The sequence below is a fragment of the Globicephala melas genome, chromosome 8, assembly GCF_963455315.2.
Source record: "Globicephala melas chromosome 8, mGloMel1.2, whole genome shotgun sequence".
NCBI classification, from domain to species: Eukaryota; Metazoa; Chordata; class Mammalia; order Artiodactyla; family Delphinidae; genus Globicephala; species Globicephala melas.
The window spans coordinates 84,260,024-84,281,776 of record NC_083321.1 but is presented as its reverse complement, the minus strand read 5'-3'; the positions used below and the strand labels follow the sequence as shown (position 1 = coordinate 84,281,776).

At 38.1% G+C, this 21,753-nt stretch overlaps 1 protein-coding gene across 4 annotated transcripts in view; it reads left to right on the top strand.

The window, feature by feature from the left end:
• Positions 1-21,356, top strand: part of LOC115841977 (protein O-glucosyltransferase 3) — a 106,402-nt gene extending 85,046 nt beyond the window's left edge. Inside the window, exons 1-8 of one of the 4 annotated variants that reach the window (XM_030836447.2) lie at positions 1,493-1,760; positions 7,053-7,250; positions 9,484-9,770; positions 12,186-12,402; positions 13,810-14,006; positions 15,285-15,479; positions 17,580-17,684; positions 19,284-21,356. In XM_030836447.2, coding sequence (XP_030692307.1) covers positions 1,559-1,760; positions 7,053-7,250; positions 9,484-9,770; positions 12,186-12,402; positions 13,810-14,006; positions 15,285-15,479; positions 17,580-17,684; positions 19,284-19,409 — 1,527 coding nt within the window. In that variant the 5' untranslated portion in view covers positions 1,493-1,558 and the 3' untranslated portion in view covers positions 19,410-21,356. Of the gene's footprint in view, positions 1-1,492; positions 1,761-1,998; positions 2,051-6,140; positions 6,195-7,052; positions 7,251-9,483; positions 9,771-12,185; positions 12,403-13,809; positions 14,007-15,284; positions 15,480-17,579; positions 17,685-19,283 lie in introns of those variants that run through there. The other 3 variants (XM_060304010.1, XM_060304011.1, XM_060304009.1) reach the window with 3 other exon arrangements.
• The last annotated feature ends 397 nt before the right edge of the window (positions 21,357-21,753 follow it).

Genomic DNA, 21,753 nt, shown 5'->3' with positions numbered 1-21,753 from the left:
GCCGGGCTTCCCTGGTGGCGCAGTGGTTGGGAGTCCGCCTGCCGATGCAGGGGACACGGGTTCGTGCCCCGGTCCGGGAAGATCCCACATGCCGCAGAGCGGCTGGGCCCGTGAGCCATGGCCGCTGAGCCTGCACGTCCAGAGCCTGTGCTCCGCAACGGGAGAGGCCACAACAGTGAGAGGCCCGCGTACCAGAAAAAAAAAAAAAACGAATCCACTGCCAATGTAGGGGACAAGGGTTCGATCCCTGGTCTGGGAAGATCCCACATGCCATGGAGCAGCTAAGCCTGTGCACCACAACTACTGAGCCTGGGCTCTAGAGCCCGGCAGCAACAACTACTGAGCCTGTGTGCTGCAACTACTGAAGCCTGCGTGCCTGGAGCCCATGCTCCACAACAAGAGAAGTCACTACAATGAGAAGCCCGCACACTGCAACGAAGAGTAGCCCCCGCTCGCCACAACTAGAGAAAGCCTACGTGCAGCAATGAAGACCCAACGCAGCCATAAATAAATTTTTAAAAAAGAAAGAAATCCTGTGTCCATACTGGTACGTGAATTTTCCCTGGCTCACCCAGCCTGCGAAGAACTTTTATTTCCTTTGAATAGATTAAAACCATAAACAGATAAAAGAAGGAAAAATAATTAACTAATATAGATAAGATGGTTCGAAAAGAGAGGCAGACAGTGGCTTCCCGCTAATAGGGCCCTTGCCAGTCTCTTCCCAGATCCAACTTTCAGCATCTGAGGAGTAATCAAGACCAATCATTCCTCATCAATTACAGGAGACAGCAGCTTCTGACTTTGAGGTGACGCTCACCCACCAGCCTCAACCGTGACTTCTGCTACTCCAGTGCCCAGCTCCTGGCTCCTGGCTTGAGGCTTGGCCCAAACTCAGTGGATGCTCAGCAAACACTTGTTGAAAGAAGGGAAGTTAGGGTTAGGGGATTAGGGAGAATGGAGAGAGTCACAGTCCAGTGAGGGAGACTGCTGAGCAGAAAACAAACAGGAGCTAGGTAATAAAATTTGGTGCTGATGTGAACAAAAGGGCTGGGAGATTTGGCCTTGTAGGGGATCAGGGGAGTGATATTTGCTCAGCGTCTCGTAAACCCAGTGAAATTCCTTGTTTGAAGGCATTTCCCTAAACTCTTCAAAGCTGTTCGCCGCTGGGCCTTTTCTCTGGTCCCCTAGCAATCACCATTGTGTTTGCGTCCTTCAAAAGACGGTTTCCACTAAACAGGTGCCAAACTCCAGCAACCAGAGGTGGGGGCCGGGTGCAGCCTCAAGCACCCTGGTCTCAGTGTCCGCCTCTCGACCCTGGTCCTCAACCCTGCGCGGCTGGGGGTGGGGGAGTGGGGGAAGTGACGAGTCCATCGCGGACCCCCGGCAGCGCCTGACGCAGTCGCCTGTGGCGCGCCCTCGCGTTCCGGCCGGAAGGGGGCCGGAGGCGGGACGGCGGGCGGCGGCGCACAGCCCGCCCCGGGGTGGGCCCAGCTCTGGCCCGCCGCGCTCCCGTCCCCTCCCCGCCGCAGCCGAGCTGGACCGCAGCGGCCTGGAGACCATGCGCCGCCTCCCGCTGGTTCCGCTGCTACCGCTGCAGCTCGCCCTGCTCGCGGCCGCGGGGGCCCCCGAGGCTCCGGTCAGCGCGCCGCAGAGCCTGGTGTGGGGGCCCGGGCTGCGGGCGGGCGTCGTTTTGCCCGTCCGCTATTTCTACCTGCAGGCCGTCAACTCGGAGGGCCAAAACCTCACTCGCTCGCCCCCAGGTAGCGTTCGGCCGCGGGCCTCCCTCGCTCAGCTGCCCGCTCCCCTCCGTCCCCGCCGCGCGTCCCCGCCGCGACCGCGCCTCTCGGGAATCCGCCCGCCACCTGCGTGGCGTCCTTCCCCCGAGTCCGGTCACTTCCTCTTCTCTCCCCGTTCCCTGGACCCGAAGGCGGGAGGCAGTTGCAACAAGAGTCTGCTGAATGAATAAATGAACTCCGAGGGCCCTTCCTTAGTTAACGTGCAAGGACTGACATTCCGAATGGATGGCGCCCAGGGTGTTAATGAATGCAGTGTGAGTCTCAAGTTGGAGATGGTCTTTCCACCCCTGACTAGTTGTCTGATCTGTCACAGCTTGCAGGGAGTGCCTTCACGTGTTGAGTCATCAAGCCCAAGAATCGGATGGGGTTACACTGCTTAGGCCTAATGGGTTTGAAACAGCTCCCTCCTACACAAAGGAAATATCAGAGCAGTAGGCAGAAAGGAGGCAGTTTTGCAGACTAGGTTATTTTCTTAGAGTTTTGAGTTCTTGAAAGCAGATTGCAGGAATTAGCGAAACTCAGAACGCATTAGGTTTTACCTCTACCGAGGGTGGATATCGTCCTGAATCCCTTCTGCGCAATCATCCTCCCACGTTCTCTTTAATATCTTACCTTTGCAACGTCTTACAACTTGTCCCGCTAGTTTCAAGTTGTTGCCAGTCAGGATTTGATAATTTATGTCTAAATTATGTCTTGCTAACTGGCACCCTGTTTTATCAACAAAGAGACAATCAGAATACCCAGTGCCCCTTCCGCTGCCGGTGGAAAACTGAGTACTTTTTTTTTTCAGTTTTAGAAAGACTCTCCTTGGCCCTAAGGATCAGAAAAAAAGATTCTTAAACCCAGATTCAGTCTTTCACCATGAGGTGTATTTTCTTCTTTATAGTTTTCTTTGTTTTCTAAAATTAATTTTATAATGTTATAAATGGGGGAGGACTTTAGAAAGAAGATGGAAAACTAAGGAAAAAATTAATTTATACATGAAAAAGGAAAGTTACATGATCCAAAAGGAAATACTGTTAATCTTACTTTTAATGAAAGAACTATAAATTCAAATAAAATTCCATTTTTTTAATCTAAAAATAATGGCAAAAAAATTTTAAGTGGTAATACTCAAAGCTGCTAATGAGATACTCTCAGACAATGACCTACATCCTCCGCTGGTGGGAGCACAATTGGTCAAATGGTTCTGGAAAGTAATTTTCCCAACATATGAAGAGTCTTAAACATTTACAAATCTAATGTGCAAAAATGAGTTTCAACAGTTAGAAAATGTAATTTTTAAAAAATATATCATTTATGAAAAATGTCCATGCCCTTTTGAAACTGATAGGTGTTGTTTCAGGGGGCTCCAAGGAGGCCGGTCCTTTATGTCTCAACACAGAAAGAATTCAGCAAAGGCAAAGTGATAGATAAGAAGTGATTAATTAGAATAGAACACTTGTGAGGCTTACAAGTGGGCAGGCAAGTTGCTCTCCCCTGAGTGCTTAATGGGTTACAGTTTTATAATCAAAGGAAGACAGGGGACGGGGAGAAGACCTTCTTTGTCTCTCTTGGGTAGATGTCACATTTCCATAAATGATTGTTTTTTTGTGTGTGCACAGAGCATGTGCTGGGGGTCATTAACTTGATGACACCACTAGGCAGGTTGTAGGCCTTATTCTCCACTATTGTTTTATTGTTTTTAGGGCATCAGGCAAAAAGCATGTTTTGGGGGTCATTAACTTACTGAGCTCACTGGACAGGATGTAGGTCTCATGCTACTATTGTTTTATTGTTTTGGGGCATGTCTCGTGCTTCTGTTGCATGATTTTGTAGCTAATCAAGTTAGCTTGATTTTGTTGTTAAGCAAGCCAATCTGGCTTTGATGCTAAGCAACTTGTTCTGCTTTATGAGTCAAGCAAGCCCACATTGTTTCAGGATTTTCCCATTACTTTCTTGAGTGATCATTAATCTTACTGTGGTCTCCCAAAGCCCCCTAAATTTCCCTCTCTATCTACAATTCCCTAATGGGGTTTCTATGCTAACTATTTGACTATCCTACTCAATCCCTTGTGACCTTGAATGAGGAAAAAAACCAATTTATATCTTTATTTTCACTAATGTCTGACTTAGATTATTTCCTTCTATTATGAATGTAGGCAGAACCTGTTGCCACTGTTATATTCCCAGCATCTAACATAATACCCGGCAAAGTTGCTCAGTAACTATTGTAGAAGAAAAGAAAGAAGGGGTGGAGAGAGGGTGGTTGGAGTATGTCAGGATGGCAGGATACAAGTACTCATTTTCTCCTCAGTCATCCTCTACCTTCATCAGTAATGATATCTTCATAAACTTATCTTACCTCCTAGTTGTGTAGCACTTCAGTGTTTTGAACTGTGCCGTGTTTAATTTGCTCTCCTTAAGCATCCTGTGAGGTAGGAAGGGTAGATACTATTCTCTTCACTTTTTCTATAAGAAACCAGGTTAGTGAAAATAAATGTCTTTCCTGTGGTCCTACAGTGGATAAGGATCAGAGTCAAAACCAGATACCCAACCCTTTCAATATCTAGTTCAATGGTCTTTCCCTTTTATCAAATCACTGGTAATATGATCACTGTGAACCAGTTTTCACTAAGATCCTATAGAGTATGCATGGTAAGCAGGCAGCCAGACATTTGGGAGGATTTCCATTTAGCCTCAAGGTGTAACAAGTTGGCCTTCAGGGACTCTGTTCCCTTGGCCAGATGGAGTCAACACTTTTGTTGCAGCTGTAGAGAGCCTTAATAAAATTCCTAAACAACAAGGGAGGTGCTGACTCCATTGTACCAGGAATGTCAGAGGTTATTTCTCCAACTATGAATTTTGGGAACCTGTATGTTAACATTACACAATGTGACAAGTTGGATTCAGAATGGGCTTTGAAAGAAGAAAGATTCAAGCTGTGTGCAAATTTTGGCTCTGCTACTCATAGGTATGAGACCTTGGGCAAGGTATATACTTAAATTCTTCAAGGGAGCCTTGGCTTCCTGATCTGTAAAATGGGGTGGCAAATACCTTCCTCACAAGTTCTTGGAGGAAATAAATAAGAAAATGCATATGAAAATTTCAAGCTCAGGGACTGGCCCAGTCCCCCTGGCTAAGTAAGTGAATTTTTTAAAAATGTGTTCTTTCCATATCAAAAGTCTGCAAAATTTCTGATTCTAATGATGTAAGGCTTTGATACTGCCAACCTCCTTTTGTCTCCTTTAGTCACTGCATTCTCATTCAATTAGCTATCTTTCCTAAACAAGTGTGGATCTGTGGAATAGAAAAGCTCAAGCTGAGCTTGATTCTGTTCCATTATATTAGCCCCCAGGGCAAATGAGAATTCACGTACCTTCTATCTGAAGCAATTTGAAATGGCATTCTTCTCATTTTCTCTTTTATGATGTTGGAATTGCTTATTTCTATTTTAGTGTGATCAATTTAAAAATAATAAAGTGTTTTGGAGATAGTTTTCTTTTGTAAATCCAGCTCCTTCCAAAATATCACATAGTCATTAATATGCTTGTCTTATATCTGTTTTATTTAAAAATCATAAACTTATGGAGAATAGCACTATTTGATAGGAGATAAGAAGACTTTTCTGTCCTGTTTCCAGTCTGGGGAGAGAATGGTGGCTTTTTAGTCTCCAGGCTCTGCCTTCCTGATTTTCAGTCTACCATACCACATTGCCTTTCTGAAACTTAAGCGGGAAATAACGTAAAGCAATAACTTACATGTTTCATTAAGCATTTCAGGTAATTGGCCAACATTTATAATAATTTCACATTAAGTTATTACTCTTTTTTTAATAAATCCCTTACATTTATCTGTTATAGTTCATTTTTTTTAGCAGATGTCTTTCATAATTTTATCACACTTCTTTCAAGAATCCTAAAATGCATGTGTTTGGTACTTAATTATGTAGTAGCAATATGTCAGATACTACATTACTATTACTAAATTGAAGAGACTGAGAAACATTTTTTTCTGACCCACAAGAAAAAATGATACCCTTGAAGATCAAAAAAAGTAGAAACATCACTCACTAGATTTAGAAACTAAGAATAGGAGGAACAAACTTTTTTCTTTAGTAATTTCAAAAATATGTTAAATATGCTTAATACAATAAAATTAAAAAATAAAGCAACTATATTCCGATAAAAATTAATTTTAAAAAACAAAAAATATGCTTAATATTTGAATATTATGAAATATGATAGTGTGAGATGAAAGACTGTTTGATCACAAATTATTGTGTACCAGGACTGTGTATTTCAGAGGATTCACCCCTTTTTTTTTAACAATTCCTTTGATAGGTGATTAACTGTGGTTAAGACATTAACTGATCTTTATTCTTAAAGCTCCTGAGGATCACATCTGTACTGAGTGCAGGTATGTCCACTGTACTCTCTGAAGAAAGAAGTCCCAACATTTATTCCTGCAACAATATTGTTTCAAAGCCTGAAAAGTCAGCTAATATACTGCAAAAAGAGAAGGGAAAGTTTGCTAAGTAGGTATTGTCTATCCTGGAAAAGAAAACCCACAGAACTCTGGGTTTGAAAAGGTTGTTAGATCATCCTAGTAGATCATCCTAGTATAACTGTTTCATTTCAACTTGAGGAAACAAATTTAGAGAAGTAAACTCTAGTATTTACAAAGGTATGTGAGTTTGTGTGTACGTATGAGTGTGTTGCATTTGTGCAGAGTCTAGTAACTAGCTATAATCTCTCTCTACTTAAGGAAATGGGCTTGGAAGTATAGCTTGAAATTTGGGTTAATAAAAAGGAAATTTCTTCAGAATTGAGGTTTATTAGGTATTAAAATGGTTTACAAAGAAAGCTTGTGCATACTTTATAAGGAGTAAGTTAGATTGCCTTAGAGCTATGTCATCCTAAAAGTTTATGGATTTTTAACTACCTGGGCTTTTAAACCTACACAAAGGAGAAAAGATCAAATAGGCAAAAAATTAATCTCTTCCTTGTTTTTTTAAGAATTATTTTATTCAATGATTTTGTTCACTCAATCAATCTTATTGAATGACTAAGGAATCAAATGTTGAATCAGATCCTTGGTTTTGAGACATAAATCAAACGTAGTTCCTGGCCTCAAGGATCTTCCAAACTAAAATAATTTTGTTTACCATTGATAGTACTGAAAAAATAACTTCTGCATAAGGACACTTACCCAATAATTAGTAAAACAAAATAATCATGAAATAGTAGAATTACTTATATATTTTTTTTCTTTCAGGCCAAACACTATTCAAAGTAGTAATCAAATCTCTCTCACCTAAAGAGTTAGTTCGGATTCACATCCCTAAACCTTTGGACAGGAATGATGGGACATTTTTGATGCGATATAGGATGTATGAAACTGTCAGTGAAGGGCTGAAGATAGAGGTCCTTTATGGTGATGAACATGTCGCTCAGTCTCCTTATATTTTGAAAGGTAAGTAATTATTACATAAACCAGAGCCAGCCTTATGAGTAGACTCCATGGCTTTCAGAATGCGTTATGATGACCTTAAAGTATGTGCAACAGGGTAAACATTATATATGTATCTTCTGGAGCTCAATTTAACTAGATATTTTAAGGGAGAGAAAAACTAAGTAATTTAAAGCAATTTAAATGACAAGCAAAAAAATCTTGTGTGTTTACCGGGGTAGTTACCATTTTTAGTACTCTTCATTCTTTTGCATACATACATATTTTCATCTAGTACCATTTGCCTTCTACCTGAAGGATTCCCATTAGCTTTTCTTTTAATGTGAGAACGCTGATGATTAGTTCTTCTAGCTTTTGGATATCTGAAAAAGTCTTTATTTTGCCTTTATTTTTGAAAGACAGATGTCTTTCAAAAATTATAGGTTGACAGTTTTTTTTTTCTTTTAGTACTTGAAATATACTGTTCCACTGTCTTCTCAATTGCATTATTTCCCATGATAAATCTTCCATCATCTATATCTTTGATCCTCTGCTAAAGGTTTTCTCTTTATCAGTTTTTTTTGAGCAATTTGATTATTATGTGCTTTGGTGTAGGTTTCTTCATGTTTCTTGTGCTTAGGGTTTGTGGATCTTTGGGTTTATAGCTTTCATTAAATCCAGAAAAAATTTGGCCATTATTTCTTCAAATATTTTTTCTGTTCTACCCCAGCTCCCCTCCAAGAATTCTAATTTCCCATACATTAAACTTGAAATTATCCCATGATTCAATTATGCTCTTTTCATTTAAAAATATGTTTTTTCTCCATTTCGTTTTGTATAGTTTCTATTGTTATATCTTTAAGTTCACTAATCTTTTCTTCTATAACGCCCAATTTGTCATTAATTCCATCCAGTGTATTCTTCATTGCTTGATGCTTTCTCATCTTCTTGAGCTTTTCTCTAGGATGCAGTTAAGTTATTTGGAATTAGTTTGATGCTTCAAATTTTCTTTTACAATTTATTAGGCATGCCTAGAGCCATGTTTAGTCTAGGGCTAATTATTCCTTACTACTCAGGCAATACATCTCTGCATACTCTATCCAACCTCTGTGAATTAGAATGCTTTCCAGTCTGGCTTGTATGAATAGGCACTATTCCCAGCCCTGTATGAACAATGGGTATTGTTGCCTCTAATCCTTATGGATGGTCCTTTCTCTGCCTTGGATAGTTTCCTCAAACATATATATTGGTCAGTATGCCTTAAATATTTGAAGGGAACCTGTACAGATCTCTGGAGTCCTCTCTGTGCAGTGAGTATGTCCTACAACTTTTAGCTGCCTTGATCTCACTGGACTTTCAGCTCTTGTCTCCTCAGCTCAGTGAGACTGCTGGGGTCTACCTGGATTCCTCCTCGTTCCACAACCTAGAAACTCCCTTAGGCAGTAAGCTTTAGGAACTGTAGGGTTTACCTCATTTGTTTCTCATCTCTCAAACTCATTGTCCATTGCCTGATGTCCAATGTCTTAAAAAAAATGTTATTTCATATATTTTATCTGTTTTTTGGTAGTTTCAGGTAGGAGGGTAAATTGGTCCCTATTACTTGTCTGAAGTAGAAATTCTCATGAAAATTGAATAACTTTAAAAAATTATTTTTATATTAAAATAAATATGGATATATTTTGAAATAATATATAAATTCTGCATAAATTCTTTTTTAAATGAGTCTTCAGAATAGTTTTATACTTATGTCTGGCCACTTTAAAATTACACTGCAAGATGCCCTTAGGTTTCATATTTCCTCTTTGAGATGTGCTGATGGAGGTAGTTTTAGGGACTCAGAGGAAGAGACCTCATCTTGTCTTAAAAAATCACCACCCCTACTACATTATCATGCCTGAAAAGTAATACATTCTCTTTTTCCTTGTTAAAAGGTAAGTTGTTTTATGCTCATCAGCCATTTATAACTCATTAGAAATAAATTTTTCAATAAATTGACTGAGAGTAGGTTATATTGGGAGAGAGCATATGCTATACTAGTTTATCTAGGGTGGGATGAAAGGGGGATAGAAGGTGAGAGCACAAGACTCTGACATTACTACTTTTACCACTGATTTGTTTAGGGCAGATTATCCCTGTCTGGATAATCTTACAATTTACCAAGAAGTCATCCCATGCTCACAGCAGGGGCAGAAACAACTTCCTGTGTTGCAGTGCATGTTAATGAAACTTGGCATTGTATGTGTTTTGCTTTCCTTAGGACCAGTGTACCATGAGTACTGTGAGTGTCCAGAAGAGGATCCTCAGGCCTGGCAGAAAACTCTGTCTTGTCCAGCCAAGGAGCCACAGATTGCAAAAGATTTTTCTTCTTTTCCCAGCATCAATCTCCAGCAGATGCTAAACGAAGTTCCAAAAAGGTTTGGGGATGAGAGGGGTGCTATTGTTCATTACACGATTCTCAGTAACCTAATCTACCGGAGATCTTTAGGGAAATACACAGACTTCAAAATGTTCTCAGATGAGATTTTGCTGTCACTGGCAAGAAAGGTATGAGAATGAATTCACTGATTCTAAAAATAGTTTAATTATTTATTTGTAACCTTTAATTCTTAGAATAATAATGGTAAAGAATGGAAATGGATTCCAGGCTTGAAAATGTGCATCTGTCTGCCACCTGAGTACTCATAAGTTCTTCACCTTTATGGATATCTCTTTCCTTTAATATTTAAGTTAAATGGCTTGAGCCCCCATCCCAGGTAAGTAGGCCATATAGTGCTCTCCCAAGGTTTCTGTGAACTCCCAGACATTTACAGCTGCAAGGTGACTTCTTCAAGTTCCCCAATCCTGCTGAATACTCCTTCCATTCAGATTTCACTTTCTTCTTGTCACCTCAGAATAAGTTGAACTGAGGACACATTTTCCTTGTTTTATCCTAAGTGCATACATTTTCCTTGTTTTATCCTAAGTGCATTGCACACTTCATTGAATGTTGGGGTAACTGAGAGAGGTTATTTTGTGCCAATGCAGAGTAAGCAAAACAAAACAAAAATCCTAACATTTAAAAATAGACATCCCTGTGTTAATCAGACTCTCAGTCATCCTTGCCTCTGGGAATTTCTCACTGGCTGTCCTTGATTTTCAAGTCTTGGCTTCTTACTAAATATGACTGGGGCTTCTGTCTTTCAAAAGACTTCTCCACATCCCCAGCAACTCCTCCCCCAATCCCTCTATTCAGCCCCTCTTTCCACATTTGCCAAATTCCTATAAATTCCTCTTAAGCAGAGCAATTCAAACCGCCTTTTGTTCTTTCTTGTTCCTGATTATGCAGAGTAAAAGATGAGGATGGGCATTTTTTACCTTTTTCACCCAGAAAGACCATCAAGGTAGTTTTCTAAATCAAAAGCCAGCTTTCCTGATGTGAGTTATACAATTTCCCAAGCACATGGAATGTAGGGCTGCAATCAATTCTTATTTTAAATAGCAGTTGCCTCCTATCTCCCCATCAGCCCACCGTATGAGCATATTATGGGCATCTGATCCTAAAGGCGGTTCTTTCTTCCTGGGCTACCATCAAACCACTCTGCCCTGTATTTCTGTATCTTGTACTCATGTGGTTTTTAACTAGGAATGATTTTGCCCCTTAGAGGAATTTGGCAATGCCTAGGGACATTTTTGGTTATCGCAACTGGGGAGTTGCTACTAGCATCTGGTGGGTAGAGGCCAGGGATTCTGCTAATCATTCTACAATGCACAGGACAGCCCCCACAGGAAAGAATTATCCACACCAAAATATCAATAGTGCCAAGATTGAGAAATCCTGCTCTACAGTGAGAACTTCTGATGTGGAGCTTACTAATGAGCTACTAAATGATAACAGGGAAGCACTAAGGTGAATAGTCATATCCCTTTGCCCTTCCCTTTTGTTCCAGGTTCTTTGCCCAGTGACTGAAAGGAGACTTACGATAAGTGAGACTCACCTCTGGTCTTTGAACAGCTCACTCTAGTGGAACTTGTTTTTGTTATTCAGAAGTGAGGATGGGATATAAATACAAACAAGTAATTGTACCACAACACGATAGGCCCATAAGAAAAGTAGGTACCCAGGGTTAAAATGTCTGAGGAAGGCGAGTCATAGAAGAGGTAACATTAGCTCTGAGTGTGAAGGATGAGACAGGAGACTGCCAAGTGGATAAGTAGGAGAAGGGCATTCTAGGTGAAGAGAATTACGTATTAAAGTGGGTGGCATTTTCAGAGAGTAACTAAAGTTTTCTGGTATACGGGCAGATGGAAGATGGATTCAGAGCTAAGCTGGAGTAAGAGAGTGGGGCCTGAATTCCAGCCGGAGAGTTTAGACCTTGTCCTATAGGCTTAAATTTCTGTTAAGCTTGATAGTAACATTAATTTGTGTTTTAGAAATTTGGACAGTAATGTGGAGAGCAGATTAGAGTGGGGAGAGGCTAGAATCACAACATCTAGTAAGGGACAACTATTGCAACAATCTAGGTAAGAGATGATAAAGGCCTAAACTAAGGCATTGACCATGGAGATAGAAATGGATAGCAGATTCCAGAAACAAACATAGATGTTATAAAAAGGCTTGATAGTGAAGGAAAACAAGGGCTTGGGTCTAACTTTGTAGATTCTCACTTAAGCAGCTGGCAGAAAAGGTGCTTGAAGCCACTCATTCACACCTTTCTACACAGTTTCCATATCTATAATACACAACAGTTTTAAATGTCACCTCTGAACAGAGGTAGCTAACTCCTGCTCAAGTGAATTGTCATGTACAATCCTCACCCTTGATTTTCTGATACTACTGATGACTGAGAGGCATCCTTCTCTCTTCTACTATTTTCAAATTTCAGTTTTATCAGAAATATTTTAAAAGCCAAAGAACTGAAGCATTTAGTACCAAAGACTGAGGTCTTCCCAGCACTGATAAGCATTCTTTTGTTTATTTAGGTCCTTCTCCCAGATTTAGAATTTTATGTTAATCTTGGAGATTGGCCTTTGGAGCATCGAAAAGTCAATGAAACCCCTGGCCCTTTACCTATCATTTCATGGTGTGGCTCTCTGGATTCACGAGATGTTATCCTTCCAACATATGACATCACCCACTCCACACTTGAAGCTATGAGGGGTGTTACAAATGATCTTCTCTCTATTCAAGGAAATACAGGTAAAAGTCATTCTCTAAGAAAAAGCTTAGAAGTAAGAAAGGTGAAAGGAATGTTCAATCAGAGAGAGTATGTGAATATATTTAAATAACCATTGTTCTTATTTTCTAGCCAGGAAAAAAGAAAAACAGCACTCTAAACTCTAAAGTGGTTTTTGTTTAGGATTCTTCTAATCCAGAAATTAAAGATATGTGGATTAGGCTAGTAATGTCCAGAACCTAGTGTAACTGAGTCTCCTTTGAGTTGGTCACTTGTAAATACCATTTGAAAATACATATTTGGTAAAACTATCACTTAACTTAATTCTGACTCCAGTGCCTTTATATTGCTGGATGAAATGAGAGAGAATTCTGAAAAATATAAAATTATATTCATATGTAAGAGAATTGTGATAACAGTATAATTTGGATATTACAACCTCCAGCACCATAAGAAATTCTCCTCTTCCCTCTTTCTGCCTCTCTTGATCCTTTACAATCTGAATTCCTTTCCTCCTATTTGATGACCTTAGGTTTATGGTACTACACACCTTTTTACTAAACCGAACTCCCTGAGTAGAAAAAATCCCTGCCTTGTCTTAATAAGTCTCTATTTCTGTTTAGAGCAGTTTAGTGGACTTATTTAGTAGACAAGTCTAGAGACTCCTTGTAAACTCTCTAAAGGTAATGGGAAATGAAAACTGACCTACTTTTTATTTGATAACAGTAAATTCCTGAAAAGTATGCTAAAATAGTAAAGAGGTTGACCCCCTACAGTTTCTATGTTTTATGATTTATCCCTTAGAACACTGACAGGTGTTAACTAATGACTTCTTTTTAGAATAATAGAAAGAGAGCTAAATTAAGTCTTCCAGATTATTTCCCTCCCAGGAAAGAGAGGATATAAATATATATACATAGTTAAGTTATGCAAAACTTATTTGCATTTAACAACATATTAGAAAAATTCTGCACTGTATTCAAAAGTGATATGCTCAAAATTCTGAGCAACCTAAGAATTAAAGATGTGTGGATGTTACTTAATTCTCTACTTTGTTCTAGTCACTCTAAGAATAAAAGCCTAGCGCTTTTTTTTTTTTTTTGTGAAGCACAAAAGTTGGAAGAAGCTAATGCCTTGATGAGTGAGCCAAGTCACGGAATCTCTTTTTGCTTTGAACTTGATCCAGCATTATTTTGGATAATTCCTAATGTCATGCAATAGAAACTCCACTTTTTGAGTGACCTCTCACTAGTACACTAAAGGATAAAATTAGAGCATATTTTTCGAAAGTAACATTTACTTTAGATGTGTTGATGATAAAAGAGCTTTAGCATCTTAAATGAGAAAGGTAGATTAAAGATGATTATACTTACCATAATATAAAAATGTCAAATTCATAATTGTATTTTTTTATGGTCTCAAACCTCTAGGACCTTCCTGGATCAATAAAACAGAGAAAGCTTTCTTTAGAGGTAGAGATAGCCGAGAGGAGAGGCTCCAGTTGGTGCAGCTGTCCAAAGATAATCCACAGCTACTAGATGCAGGAATTACAGGATATTTCTTCTTCCAAGAAAAAGAAAAGGAGCTTGGAAAAGCTAAATTGATAGGTTTCTTTGACTTCTTTAAGGTATGCAATTAAGTCTTCCTGGATACATATGAAGTGATAAACTTGTATTAAAAGTCAACCAAATAGCTGGGGTTGGGCAGATTTCTCCCATCTTGTGACCCAACACACACTTTCTTATCAGGCATAGGGAATTATGAAACTCATGCAGTTTCTTTTTTGTTTGTTGTAGTTGTTAACTTTGTCTAACAAATAGCTCAGAACTGTATTTAATACTCAAAATACAGTACAAGGATTAACCTAGAGTTTTGGTATATTTCCCTGTTTTTCTCTTCTTTAATAAACTGGGAATATAAATGTCTTTTACATAAAATGATCTTGTAAATAAAAAGAGTATGAATTCTATGCTAGTAAAATAGGGTTCAAGTCCTGCCTCCGGTCCTGCCTCTGCCACGAACTGTGGGGCTTTCATCTCTTAGCACTTCTCGCCTCTAACATGTGTGAGCCTGCCTAGCTCCTTCAGAGCACCGTATAAGGCTCAAAGGAGGTAGAGGTGTGACAATGTGACAAAATCTGACTGGCTGGTAAAGTCCTTGGTACCAATTATTTAAGAAAAAAGTAATTACCGAATCTGTTAGTATATCCTGTTCCTCTGTGTGATATAATGAAGAGAGCATGGGATTTGGGCTCATAGAATAGAGGTTTATAAATATCTCTGAAACAAATTTTATCATTAATAAAAAAAAAAGAGAGGGAGATGATAACATCTGCTTCACATTATTATAATTGAATGAAAAGTGACTTTAAATGTAAATCAAAGTTTATTAATCCAACAAATATGTCCGTACTGTGTCACCAGCATCACACTAGTCCTTAGTCTTCTCCAGGCTTCTGTCTCCTGAACTCTAAAACCGAACTTTGAGACAATAATGCCTTCCTTTTTTATACTAACATGGGTATAAGGAACAAATGAAATAAATGAAAGTGTAAATTGTTATCAATATTAAGCTTTGCTAAATATAGAGCTTTGGAAATAGTTTTCTTACCTGGTTACAGAAATCTGAATTTCCCATTACATAGACATAGTTGAAATAGGTATTCCTATTTCCTAAAATTATTTATTATCTTTAAATGTGTTGTATTTCTTAAAATTGACCTGTTAAATGATACTTATGATTTTAATACAAAAAGAAGATGTGTGTTACAAAATAAAATATAAAACTTGTAAATACTAAAGTTGGGAAATAACTTCTTTATATTTAATGTTACAGTGTTGACAAGAAGCAGAAGTGAAACAAATGACTGTTAAAATTTTTGTTTATGTTTGTTTTAATCTTTTAGTACAAGTATCAAGTGAATGTGGACGGGACTGTGGCTGCTTATAGATATCCATACCTCATGCTTGGTGACAGTTTGGTTCTGAAGCAGGACTCACCATATTATGAACATTTTTATATGGCACTAAAGCCTTGGAAACATTATGTTCCAATTAAAAGAAATCTTAGTGATCTACTAGAGAAAGTTGAATGGGCCAAGGTATGCTTTCTGCCATTTTAGTTTCTTTAGGCAATCACAAATTCACCAGTATTAGTTACATGAGTTCCATCATAACACAATTTAATTTGACACAATTTAGTCAAAAGAAATGTTATTTTGTGAAATTTTTGTTCCCTTGAAATATCTGAAGAATCAACATCAGGACAATTTTGAATACCCTCTATCAGTATGTTTGAGGATTTTTAGAAGACTTGAAGTCCAGTGTTATATAGAATATAGATTTTTCTAAAGTATCCTTAGTCATGCACACATACCAAATGCAAATTACACACACCAAATGCAAATTAAAGATTAAAAAGACCAGGGTTAAAGTGCTTTATGCACAAGAAAACATTTAAAGCAATTATGGTACACTTTTGTTTTCCCCAGTTAGAAAAAAAGGCACAAGTTCTTTTTTTAATTAATTTTTATTGGAGTATAGTTGATTTACAATGTTATGTTAGTTTCTGCTGTACAGCAAAGTAAACCAGTTACATATATACACTCTTTTTTAGATTCTATTCCCATATATGTCATTACAGAGTATTGAGTAGAGTTCCCTATGCTATACAGTATGTTCTTATTAGTTATCTATTTTATGTCAATCCCAATCTCCCAATTTATCCCTCCCCTGACTCTTTCCCCCTTGGTAACTATAAGTTTGTTTTCTATATCTGTGACTCTATTTCTCTTTGGTAAATAGGTTCATTTGTACCATTTTTTTTAGATTCCACATGTAAGTGATATCATATATTTGTCTTTCTCTGACTTACTTCACTCAGTATGACAATCTCTAGGTCCATCCATGTCACTGCTAATGGCATTATTTTGTTCTTTTTTATGGCTGAGTGATATTCCATTGCATATATGTACCACATCTTCTTTATCCATTCCTCTCTCAATGGACATTTAGGTTGCTTCCATGTCCTGTCTATTGTAAATAGTGCTGCAATGAACATTGTGGTGAATGTATCTTTTCGAATTATGGTTTTCTCTGGATAACAAGTTCTTAATGAATCACAAGTTTCCCATAAAATAAGAACTCTTTTTTTAAAAAAGGAAAAGTATTTTAAAAGTTCTTGTGTTTTATTGTGAAATTATAAAATTTACCCTTCCACTGTAAGACTTTATTTTGTTTCTGAGAAGCAATGTGGCTATGGAAATAACTGGGTGCCCCTGAGGCAGAATATTTTTGTGACCCTTTATAAAGAGTCAGAATTGCTTGCAAATGGCTTTTCCTGTGGGCACCATGATAGAATATTAGCTATTTTCTAAAAGTATAATTAGGAATGCTGACTATTCCTGGTACTGAAGGAACAACCTATGGGTACTAATAACTGAATTTTTTATTACAACAATAATACAGTCTTTCATAGGTACCATTTTACAACAACTTTTTGGCTCAGACTACATATTTAAATGGAGCTTTTAAGAGATGTTATAAAAACTAATTCATTCTATTTTAGTTGTATTTTAATATCAGGCAGAGAGGGTTAGATTAGGGGAACAGATGATGAGCCCTAGACTTCCTGGGTAGCTAGGAAAGTACCAAGATAGTCACAATAGGGGCTGTATGTGGGTTGTTGCACTGGGTGAGGGGGGATCCAAACAGGTATGATTATTTCTATATAGCAGAGATTTCTAGGAAAGTACTTTGTCAATTTCCATAACCTAATTCTTAAGTTTTATATATATATATATATATATATATATATATATATATATATATATATATATATATATAAAAACTTTTTTTTTTTTTTTTTTGGCCGTACGCGGGCCTCTCACTGTTGTGGCCTCTCCCGTTGCGTAGCACAGGCTCCAAACGCGCAGGCTCAGCGGCCATGGCTCACGGGCCCAGCCGCTCCGCGGCATGTGGGATCTTCCCGGACCGGGGCACGAACCCGTGTCCCCTGCATCGGCAGGCGGACTCTCAACCATGGCGCCACCAGGGAAACCCTTAAGTTATATTTTTATGTTTCATCTCTCCCATGCTGTTCACATTCAACCCTACATCTTTCCTACCTCATATTCACAATTAGCTTTCTTTGTGAGTCACAGGAGTAATCTTCATTCATTGTTTCTTTTTAAACTTTTCAGGAAAATGATGAAGAAGCCAAGAAGATTGCAAAAGAAGGGCAGTTGACTGCTAGAGATCTGCTACAGCCCCACAGGCTTTACTGCTACTATTACAGAGTACTACAGGTCAGTTCAGAGGATCCATCTGCTTGGTTGAGTGTCCTCAGACCAAATGCATGGCCTGAATGCTTGCTTCCTGGAGGTGTTCAAGAGTCAGTCAGCCTGTGGAACTCTGGCTATGCTGAGGCGCCAGCCTATAGAAAGATAGTGCTAAGTCCCTTTGTGGCCTCCATATTTTTATCTCCATTCAGTATTATGAAAAACAATGCTTAGCGCCATTACAAATATAGATTAAAATCTCTGAACCTCAGAGAAAATCTTTCCTCATATGGAAAATAGGAGGGTTGGACTAGAGATCATTAACATCTCTTTCTGCTCAAAATATCTACCTCTTTGTTCTCCTTACTGCTTAAGAGCCACGCTTTTGCTATCAGTACAGGATGGAAAACAAATATTTAATTTGTTGTATAAAACAAACAAATGAAAAATACAGTTGACCCTTGAACAACATGGTTTTGAACTGTGCAGGTCCACTTACATGTGGATTTTTTTTTAGTAGTAAATACTACAGTACTACACAATCCAAGGTTGGTTGAACCCACGGATATGGAACCACGCATACTGAGGAATCACATATATGGAGGGCCAGCTATAAGTTATACACAGATTTTCAGCTGTGCCAAGGGTCAGTACTCCTAACCCCGACATTGTTTAAGGGTCAGCTTTATTTATAATCTAAAACCTTAGGGCTGAATTCTGAAGTACAGATATTTACTGTACTTCCAACAATTCAAGGATTGGTTCTTTGTATAATTAACTTGTGTTTTACTCAGTAAAATTTAGCCAGAAGAGAAAAATAAGAAATTATGTTTTTGTTGTTAACCTAAACTTATTTTTCTGTGAGGCAGAAAAAAAATAAATTTCCTCAGATGCCTGAGGCTACTACCCTCTCACAGAAAAATTAAAATGATTAATTACTCCATTTATTAGAAGCAGCCTTTTCCTTAAATGAGTTCTTTTCCCTCTGCTAGTCTGGCTGTAACTTTAATGATAGGAGTTTCTCCCTCTGAAATATTAATTAGGTTCATGTACACATGTCAGTATTTTGTTGGATTTGACCCAGGACCAGGAATGTACAGCTAAATGTACATGGAACCACTGAACTGAAAAATCCAATGTATAGGAATATTTCAGTCAGTGGCCAAAAAGGAGAGACATTTCACAGGCCTGTCGCCATTTACAAAGTGTGTGTGACTACAGGCCTAAAGCGAAGGATGTGTGAAACCACCAACTTTATTGTGAGATGCTTATCATCTTTGTTCACTGATTTGAATATTCAGCAAAGTTAATTATTCATTAACACATGGAGGATGAATTCGAGAGGTGCTGTATTTCAAGTAGGGACATCCCGTTACAAGAGGCTTCTTTCCTATACATAAAATAGTGGATGGGGCTCCTTGCTAAAATAATGGATGGGGCTCCTTACAGGCACTAGTGCCTGTAATAACTAGAGTTAAAAGGTAACTTTAGGACTGAGATAAACCAGACCTTTGGTTTTAGTCTGAAGATACATAGCCACTAGAAACAATAGCATGAGGGGAACGGGGAGGATTCAGTGGAATGAAGTTTGGACTAATCTTTCCATTGCCTTCAAACACATTCCAGAAATACGCTGAGCGCCAGACCAGCAAACCCGAAATACGTGATGGAATGGAACTTGTTCCTCAGCCGGATGACAGTGCATCTATCTGCCAGTGCCACAGGAAAAGGCCTTTAAGAGAAGAGCTTTAAGTCAGCCCATATTCACACTCCTGTATATGCCGGCAACATCTTTCATGGCAGCATTCAGATGGAATCTAAGCTGTGAAGACTGTGAAGACAGCCTGGAAGACTGTATGCAGGGGACTGCTTCTCTTGGTGGCTTCATATAATGTGGATGGATAGAGCAATATTAGAGCAAGTATTACCAAATATCTTAGGATATTAATATCTTTTGAGTAAACACTGCTATTATCAGCATCATAGTTTCTCTGAAAAGAAAACTTGGGGATCATAGTAGATAGAGAGGATTGCCAAAATATAAATAACTCTGTATGAAACTGTTTACATTGTATTTATTGGTTTGTTTCTATCCCTTGTTCACTTTCCCTCTTCCCTTTCCAATGATGAAGAAAAAATATTTTTGCAGGGCTTTTTTTACCCCCTCACTGCATAACTTCTCCTCCTACAAGCTGCTTTTGGCATTCAGTAATAGCAGGTTTCCTCTTGGAAGGTCTGATATGAATAATGAAGGAAGATGAGAATGACTCTGTTATTAAAGGTAGCTTGGAGACTATGAAGGGAGGTTATTTTAAAGCTCATTCATATCTTTTTAACTAAGTTTTACCAAGGGCTGAGACAAAATTAAGGAGAGGTAGTGCCTTAAGCTAGTTAATTCCCAGTCTATCTGAGTTGGACACCCATCAAGGACAACACAGTTATTAAAGTAGATGACAGCATCCTATCGGTATCTTCATTATCTATATATTGAATAGATAAATGATAACTGTAGTCAGATAGGGATCTTTAATTCTTTTTAATCTTTAAAAGGGATACTTGAAAAACCTCTGAAACAAGCTGCAGGAAGCCTGGTATCTTGGGATTCACTAATAAACTAATGACAAAAGCAAGCATCCATTCTTTACTGCACCCCTCCTCTATTTCACTGTGCTGTATTGCTAAGATAAAAACTTTGGAAATTTCCTTTGCCTTTTAGGACAGGGTGAAGTCTTAAGACCCAGAAATTCATTACACGTTCCTTGTAATACCACCAATATGAGATTCAATTCATTAAGAACACACTCCCAAAGCAAGAAATATCCACACTCCAATTTAAAAATATTTACTCTCCTAATTGAAATATTTACTTAACCTGGAAGACAATGTAACCACTTTAAAATAGTCATATCTATTCTTTACTGAACATTACTAGGGACACAGAATTTTTTTAACTAGACAAAAGCAAAAGCACATTTAGTAACAGTGTAATCAAAGCCAAGTATCCATGGAAAACACTAATACCCACCAGTTGTTCAAAAGCACAAGTGCACAAGTATAAAATAAAGGGCAAGCTGTACAGTGACCAGATCCTAAGGAGAAGAGGGGTGTGACGATATAAGTTAATATAATAACTACATTTGTCAAAATAAGCTATCAATATTTTGTTTTTATTAATAGAATGTTGGAAACACCTTAAATAGCCATCATGAGGGAGCTAGCTAAATATATAGCTATACATCAAGGAATACAGTACAACCATTAAAAGTAATGAACTAGCTCTAAATGCACTATCAATCATGAAAGATTTCCATGACAGTGTTCAGTGTAAAAAGCAAGTTACAGAACAACACATATAATGTGAAAACATTTATGTAAAAAAATATATCCATGTGATTGAAAGTTTAGAAGGATATTCACCAATATCTGAGGAAAATGGAGAGAAGGGAATTTTTACTTTTTGTCTTATACCTGTCTATGATATTTAAAATGTTTTTACTGTAAGTATGGATCAGATTGGAAAATAAAGAAAAATACAAACCTAGGAAAAGAAAATAAATGCACAAAAGATATACATAGGAAAATAAAATGGATATTTATATTTTCCATTATGCTATTTTTAAATCTACTATGTCTAGAATTTTATATCATGTGACATATTATTTACACATTTGAAATAAAGTAAATTTTCTAAATAAAATTTTGAAACAGATAAACTTGTTTTTTAAGAAAGAGGATTGAATCACCTATAGCTTTGGTATTTCTGTAACTGGGTTGGCCTAATTTTAATTCTATTATGTCTTCATGAATAAATGGATCAAAACTTCTACCACAAACACTAAATCCCTAGTGAGTAGAAATTGATATTAAAGGAAAAGATATTTGGGCTTGACACCATTATTTTCTGTTATTTCAGGTGCAAATACTGTTAAGTGCAGTGTCTTTGTCAGTTCACGCTACCATTATAACAAATATACCATAGACTGGGTGGCTTTGACAGCAAATATTTATTTCTCACAGTTCTGGAGGCTGGAAGTCCAAGATCAAAGTGCCAGCAGATCTGATGTCTGATGAGAGCCCACTTTCTGGTTTGTGGACT